This window comes from Poecilia reticulata, linkage group LG10 (genome assembly GCF_000633615.1).
Source record: "Poecilia reticulata strain Guanapo linkage group LG10, Guppy_female_1.0+MT, whole genome shotgun sequence".
Taxonomy (NCBI): Eukaryota; Metazoa; Chordata; class Actinopteri; order Cyprinodontiformes; family Poeciliidae; genus Poecilia; species Poecilia reticulata.
In genome coordinates, this window is record NC_024340.1 from 14,033,102 (window position 1) to 14,041,176 (window position 8,075).

Sequence of the window (8,075 nt, forward strand, 5' to 3'; positions counted from 1 at the left end):
ACTTCCCCTTCTCAGAGGAGGGAGATGTGCTACCAGCTCTCCATCTAATGGGTGAATTGAGTTTCCTAAATCTGCTGGGATTTTACCCTGTCCAGAACTGAAGTAAACTCTGTTTAAACTGGCATCGAGAAAGATCAGCCTGGTTTCTGACGACCTCCATCCAGATGTCCCACCTTTTTCACCCTGTGAATTAGCCAGATTGAGAAAACCTGCAACCAACTAGTTTCACAGAGCACACCTGTTAACGGTCGTTCTTTCTCTTTAAAACCCACCTGCTTAGAATTGCTTTTGACTCATGATAACTGGAACATTGATCAATATATTTGGTGTATTGATGATTTTGACAATGGAGTTTGGCAAAATGCAGTTTTTGCTACTCATTTCACAACTGGTGACTCTTAATATGTTTATGTTTTTACGATGTCCTTATATTTTTCTTGTGTAGAGCACTTTGAACTGCCTTGTTGCTGAAATGTGCAATGCAAATAAACTTTGATTTGATTTTGATTTAGGTACCTGGAGCCATAAAAATCCATTTTATGCTAGTTAGTCCACACTTTTTGTTATGGATACCATAAACATTCTCTCTGAGTGAATGGACTGGAAATTGGTTGGGAAATTGGTTGGCAAGCAGATGAGAGTAATGAAAGGACAAAATGCACCAGGACATGCTATCAAGCAACCGTGAACATATTAAAACAAATGAAACTGTGACAAAACAAAAATGTTGACAGCACTATTTTTGAGAGCTACAGCAAAACACAGCATCCTGTGATGACCAAATCTTCATAACAACTATTACAGGCTATTTGTCTGCCAGGAAATGAGAAGAAAAATCAATTTGTCTCCTAACAACACAAACACACTGCATGTGTTTAAAGCTGGCTAATTCCTGTTGTGATTTTAACTGAAACTGTGTGCTTTACTCTGATTCGGCTAAGATGGTGGTTTTGAGCAACAAACACTCCAGCTTGGATTTGGTGTAAAACGAAGGAAGAAAACCTGTAAGTCTAAGTGCACCAAATGTCCAATGTTAGGTACGGGGGAGGAACTGCAATGCTGTGGGCCTGTGGACTAAAATACAACAATGAATGCGCTAAAAATCAGGCAATGAAATGAAAAAAAAATTAAGCTGTAAATTTTCTTTTTTCAGAATCAGTCTGAAAACATGCAGACTGACTTTTCTACAAATGTTTCAAGAAGGCTCAAATCAAACATTCGCTGTAAAGCTCTTTCTAATGAGTCATTGCTTTATCTCATCTCCTTAATGCCTTTTTTGAAAGAATTTCTGTACTAAATTCTGGTATATCATTAAATTTTTATTTGAGGTGAACATTTGCATCTAAATTCCAAACTCTCAGCTGTTTTAATGAGTAAAAAAAAAAGCACAGACATAGAGAGGGAGGAAAAAGAGAGCAATGTTTAAGCATTTAATGTGTATTCATCAGGTCTGGCCTCAGTCATTGACAGGCTAATCGATGTTTAGTAATAAGGCAGAATGGGGAATGAGGTGTAAGGGGTCTGGGTTGGGATGGAGGGGAAAGAGATATCAATTAGGCAGAAAACTGCAGAGTCCAGAGCCGAGAAGCTGAGACAGCAATATACCTGACGGGGGTTCATTACTAATCAGTGTGTACGCTGAATGCAGAACTCCTGCAGACCACTAAAATACCCCCTGTTCCAGCTGTAAATGGCTGCCTAATTCCATAAAATGAGGAAGTCTGCAGGTTGTGGAAAAATGCTTCTAATAGTTTTTATAATGAGATACCTCAGAGGCTGTGCAGCGAGAATAAATCCACGTGATGCAATGAACTGAAAAATGTGCGTTATACCTGCAGGTTAAATTCAAAACAGCTCTAAATCATCAGCGAATGATATTATGAAAGCAGGGTTATACTGGGATTCTTAGTCTTAAATGTACGAGCTGCACAATGCAGAAATAATATTAGAAGTACTTTTAAATTCTGTACACTTCCTTTAGATTGACTTCTTCATAATAGCCGATTACTTTTAACTCCTGTAAATTAGTTTGCTACATGTCAACTTCAATTTTATTATGATTTGTCAAGAGTTTTTTAAAATTGTTGACTGATAAAACACTTTAAATAGTTTTATGCAGTTCATGATGAAAATTTCCTGCTAACAGAGTTAGCCTAATTTATTGGCAATCCTTTGAAAACGTCTCTAAAGAAACAATCAACATGAATTAAGCTATTCAGTCGCCAAGAAAATCCCACAGTGAGAATAAAAATTAAAAAGTAGAAAAGAAGTAAAGAAAAGCCTTTTTAGTTTTTTACTTGAGTGTGATCAGAAAGTTTAGTAATATTTAATATAAGACTCTGTTTCCTTGTCTCTGATTAAAAGTTGTAGCATCCTGATTAATCAACATGGCTTTTAAAGACTTTCTAGAACAACAAGTTCCATTTTTGCCTTCAGTTTTCATTAAATTAACATTAATTTTTCTCCTGCCATCAAACTCAACCACTCCCAATGTGGACAAATTTGATTATGTGTTAAAAAATTATAAAACTTTAAGAGATATCAATTCTTTAGCTGAAAATTAGCTTCATGTGCACAATTTATTATAAGATCTTTAAAAATAAGTTTCCAATTGACCATAAAACTGGAAATAAATAAAGAAAACAAAAGTTTAAATTTGTATCTTCTAATACGCCACTATTTATAATTGGATACCAAATATAAGGGAATCCACCAAAAAAACGGATCCCTCTGTCTGTGTCATCACGGAGACAATGGTTGGAGTGATGCAGACCTTTGGGTCTTTTTGCTACACTGAGATGAATGATTTGTCTCGCATCATGACATGAAACATTCATTTCTCGGTTGGAAAGACATTGTTTCACTGAGTGGAGCATGAAGACTGACGATTTGCCAATCAGCAGCTGTGGGCAGGATTAAAGCCAAAGTGAAGCCAAAGTCTCAGTGCTGAGATGTGACAGTATTTAGTAATTGGAGAGAAAAAACTGAAGTATGTACCCAAAACAGAACTGGTTGTTCTCCCACAGGACTGATAACGGAGAGTAATGTGTCATGAATTGTGTCTGTAGCATACGTCTTCCATTGTAAGCCAGCAAACATATTTGTCTTTAACAAACATTTTATAAGAACCTGTTCAGAGGAAACTCTAAAAACATCAACTCACAATGGCATAAAGAACCAAGTCCAACTCTATCAAATGCAGCCAAATTTAGCTTTAAACCAAGTTAATTCCATCAATAAGTTCATATCTACACATGGTCATTAATGCTCTAGTAAATGAGTGTTTTTATTGATTTATTTTAACCATTTTCTTTACTTCATACATGCAGGGTCAGAATGATGCACACACACCAAAATATTTGCTTAAAAATAACCTATATGTTTTTTAAAAAGTTGTGCAGAAAGTCCTACAACATATTTTGTCTTCTGGTTAGTGATCATGAGCAAGCCCAGCTGGTTCCTTCTTCTGTAGCATAAAAATATATACCAACAACTGGATTGACCAATCATAGAAAAAAGTAAATTTGATGAAACTCAAAATCTGACGAGGAAAACTCTAGACTTATGCAAGTTAGTAAGGTTTCATAGAGCCTACTTCTAAACAACTACAGACTCCAAGATTCTCACATCAAATAATCAATGTCACCATTTTGCAAAGTGTCTGTAAAACGACCCAATTACCTTCTTAGATGAACAGAAAAAAGTTAAAATCTTTAAAAACAACCCAGCAACAACCAAAGCTCAAGAAGTCTGCCATAAATTGTAAACTGCTGCATCACCAGCATCACTCTCTACTACAAAACCAGTTTAATTCACTGTGCACTCAGAAACTAAGACAACAGACACCTTCAAGCTTGACTATAATTCACAGCTGAAAAAAGCCAAATCTTTTCTAGAGTGAGGTTTTATGATCAGACAACACTGAGTTATTTGGCACAAAGATAAGATTTTTTTGAAGAGTCATTGTGAGGATTTTAAACCCAAGCACACGGTTAAGCACGGTGACGGTAGCAGCTGTGGGGTTATTCTGCTGCAAGTGGTTCTGGTGCTTTTCATTGCATTGATTGAATAATTAATTCTTCAGCTTCTTTACATGTAGAAAGGGAAAACAAATACTAGCACAAAGCTGAGTAATGCATGTACTCTGTTCTTTGCTACACAACGTAGTAGTAGATGTGTTCAGGTCGGGTTTGTCTGATTCAAACCCTGATTCAAACCTTGTCTGAATCCTTGATCATCTACAGCATCAAGGATTTTTCTTAGTCTTACGAGTCTGTAAAAAAATATGTTCCTCAAATTTTGCCAAACTGTTCATAATGTAGGGATGGAGTAACGTTGGTGGTAAAATTTAGGTTGGGAAATGCAAGTATTTATGTCACCAGAAGTGGAAAAAGTTTAGAGATGCATAGAAATATTTGGGTATAAAATGTAATGATTTTTTTTCACAATTTAAACTAACCTGAGTTTTAAGTCTGAACTTTGAAGGTTTAGAGAATTCATTGACTTTTCTGTCAATATTTTAGTTGTTCCATCAGTTGAATTGGAAATTCATTAAATTTGCCAAACTGTTCGGTTTTATTGAGCTGACTCAATGATTTATAAATTATGTTTGTTACAAATTTCACCAGTAAGTTTCAACTAAACTAAAGGAGCAAACTGAAAACCTTCACAGCATTTGAAACAACACAGTAATGTGACCTCTACTTGTTTCCCCTCCAGTTCTTGTTTGGGTCTTACATTTGTTGTAATTTGTTTCTGCTCTTTATAATGTTTTCTCTGTTTCACTGTAATTTTTTGTCCATACTTTTTCCCATATGTAAAATTCATAACCTCAGATTGATGTAGTTCAAGTGTTTATCTTGGTTAATTTTAATGATCATGTCTTACTTGTCATGTAAAACCAATCTTTGGTTTTACAGAAGTTGTTTGTACAACATGAAGCCAATGTGCATGTTGCATGCTAAGTTTTTCTAAAACACTTCTTCCTTCCACACAACCTTCCACTCATAGGCTCAAACACAACCCCGTGTAATTGTATGATATGAAGTTATTGTTATTTTCAGCAAAACCAATTTGAGTTTCCATTAGCTGCAAACCATAAACAAGAAAATACACAAATCATTTGTTTAAAGCATGAGTAATGAACCTTTGTAAAATGAAAATAACTTTTAAAACTGAATTAGTGATAATATTTTACTGTACTGACATATTCCCACAGAAGAGCAAGTTGTGCAAATTAAAGTAATTGGATCAAACTGCTTGTTTGTGATACCAACCAATGACAAATGCCAATTCACACATTTAGTTTTGTGCTGTGTTAGTCTTGGTCATGGGGCGTCATAGGAAAATATAAAGGAAGGAGGCTGAGGGGTGAGGAATCACATGAGAGCAGCAAACGATTCAGTGATTAACTTCATTGCTGTGTGTGTTTTTGTTTTGATTAAATTTATCCTGCATAATTATAGAAGATTAAAATGTGGAACTAATGCCCCAGACGATATCCAACCACTAGCGGTCGCACTTCCCGCCCAAAAACAAACCCTGTCTGATTTCAATGCAACTTCATCACAGGGAGTGCTTCCCACGGACCCGCATACTTATCAGCCATAACTCACACAACCCACAAGCAACTTTGACAACTTTTCTCCCCCGAATTCCCTCTTCTCCTTTTTAAGACTTTTGAACGCAGCTTTAATTTCCATGCATGTCCCAGACCGCATCGAGGCAATAAAAATGCTAATTTCACTTGCTTTTCATTAAATCCCCAAACAAATTACGCACTCTTGGTTATTTCTTTTCCTTCCCCGCCCATCATGTCAGTTCCATGCCTGTGCTTACCTGAAAAATAAAACCGTTTCCCACAAATAGATCCCCAGCGCGTTCACTCGGCACATTTTTGCCAGTCTCATTTTATTTGGAGGGGGGTTGTGAAGGTGTTGGACACTCTTCAGAAAAGACTGAGAAGGAGGTCTGGTGGCGGGGACAGGGGGGGGCTTGGGTGATGGTTTATGACCTCCAAGGTGAGCCCGGAATGTCCTGCTTCTCTATGGATGCGTGTCCGTTTCAGATCCCGTGTTCTCCAGTGCCGAGCCGCGGGATGGCCATCACTTCACTCTCCATGAAATCATGCCTGTGTCCGCTCTCACTCCTCCAGCGCCGCCGCAACAGAATATCCACTGAATCCAGCCCGAAAATGTGTTCAGGACCTCGGACAGAGGCAGCCGGAGGGACCGTAAGGAGAAAGCTCGTCCAGGTTTTGGTTCAAGGGGGAACAACCGGGGACAAAGATGGGAAAGAAGGGAAGGGAGGGGGGGTCACTGGTTTCAGAGGACAGCAGCCGCTGGCAGGCTGCTAATACTTGACACAAATACACGCAATGACTCTAAGGTCCGGTCTGTGCGCTCCGCCGCAGTTAACAGAGAAATGAGACATATTCCTTCAGTTGCTGTTTGACTGCAGAAACCGGCGTCCGCTTGTCCCTGGAGCGCTGAAACAAATATGAATGTATTATATTCCCAAAATCCGCACACAGAGGAGAGCTTTCTCTCACATCTGCAGGCTCTGTCTCACATGGATCCCTGGGGCAGCCGGAGCGTCGTTCTGGATCTGTGCGTATCGGCTGCTGTGGGAGTCCCGGCGCTGCTGCTGCTGCAGGTACAACACGTCTGCCTCCTCTTCTCCCTCTCCTTCTTTACCCCCTCCTCTCGCTGCTGGTTCTCCCTCTTCTCCTCGTACTTATCTCCCAGGGGCGAGCAGTTGTAGTAGTACTTGGCGCTGCAGCAGCTCGGCTCAGCTGCTCCCATTGTCTGGTGGTGGTCAAGTTGGAGACGCGCCGGCGACCGCTGCTGTGCTCCGCATCCGCTCCCACCCGCGCACCGGGCGCGTTAAATCCCAACAAAAGCGCAGAGTCCCGCTGTTGAGCAGAGTTTTATAACAAGATGCAGCCCCGTGTGTCCGACCGATGTGGACCCTCTTCCATGGCAGAAGAGGTGACCACTGCCTGGCGCGCACCGACACGCACTCACACACACATACACACACAGCAGTGCCAGCTCCGTGCGCTTCGACACTGTATTTTCCTGCTGCAGTCATTTACCAAACTCCAAAATACGCACCTCCGTGTGGCCAGAGACGCCCACAGGATGCTGCCATTGGTCCTCACGCTGCTGAAGCCTGCAGATGATTGGTCCGGGGAGGTGTCAAAAATGCAGCTGAACGCCAGTTCTGCCTCCAACAGAGATCCCCTTAGAGGGGGGGGCAAAGAAGAGGGAAAAGTAAATATCACTGAAATCACAGTTACTGTAATTTTTATATTAAAACTCTCGGATATTTATTTTGAATCCCATAATAAAAAAGCTAAATACTTCGCTTAATGAGCAAATGGTTGCTGGTTCTGTTCCGTCTCATGCTGAAGTTATTGTAGTAACATAAACAGATAAATAAAACTTGAGTCAAAAGGTAAATTAAATACAGGTTAATCTCAATTCAAACATTCAAATCTTTACACACAGAGATCATTTTAAAAGCCTAATTTATTTTAATTTTGATTAAAATGAAAACACAAAATTTTGTTTTGAATATTACAACAAAAAAGTGTTTAAAATAGAGAAATGTTTCGCATTGGCCCAGATAATGACAAAAAAAAGACCACCGGCATGACATCTGTAATGATGGCAGTAGCAATTTACATTACAAATATGCACAAAACTGTTGATATACCTCTAATATCGAAAAACACAATTTTGCAATTGTGGTGTTTCCATCAAATAAGAAATGTGCTAAAAATCACAAATACGTTTTTTCACATGACAAGACATTAAAAAACATGCTGTGCCACCATCCTCACTTCCTGTCGTCTTCTTCGTCTTTTCCGCCAGTAGTAACATCCGGTTGTTAATCACATGACTTATGCCATGCGAAAAGTGTTTTCATTGCAGTTTTGTGAAATACACTGATTTTGAAACAGCCGAAAAACAACCTCATCCTAGTATTAAAGACTTTTATAGAAAAACTTAGTTTTTTCCTAAACTGGCGGGTTTCCATTAATCAAATTTATTCCGATTTGTGGAATTATA

The 8,075-nt window shown here is 39.0% G+C and overlaps 1 protein-coding gene across 4 annotated transcripts in view; it reads right to left on the reverse strand.

Moving 5' to 3' along the window:
- The window catches only part of glra1 (glycine receptor, alpha 1), a 122,407-nt gene extending 115,310 nt beyond the window's left edge, over positions 1–7,097 (reverse strand). For 3 of the 4 annotated variants that reach the window (XM_008420837.2, XM_008420836.2, XM_008420835.2), the window contains exon 1: positions 5,839–7,096. In XM_008420837.2, coding sequence (XP_008419059.1) covers positions 5,839–5,909 — 71 coding nt within the window. In that variant the 5' untranslated portion in view covers positions 5,910–7,096. Of the gene's footprint in view, positions 1–5,838 lie in introns of all 4 variants that reach the window. The other variant, XM_008420834.2, reaches the window with a different exon arrangement.
- Between the last annotated feature and the right edge of the window lie 978 nt (positions 7,098–8,075).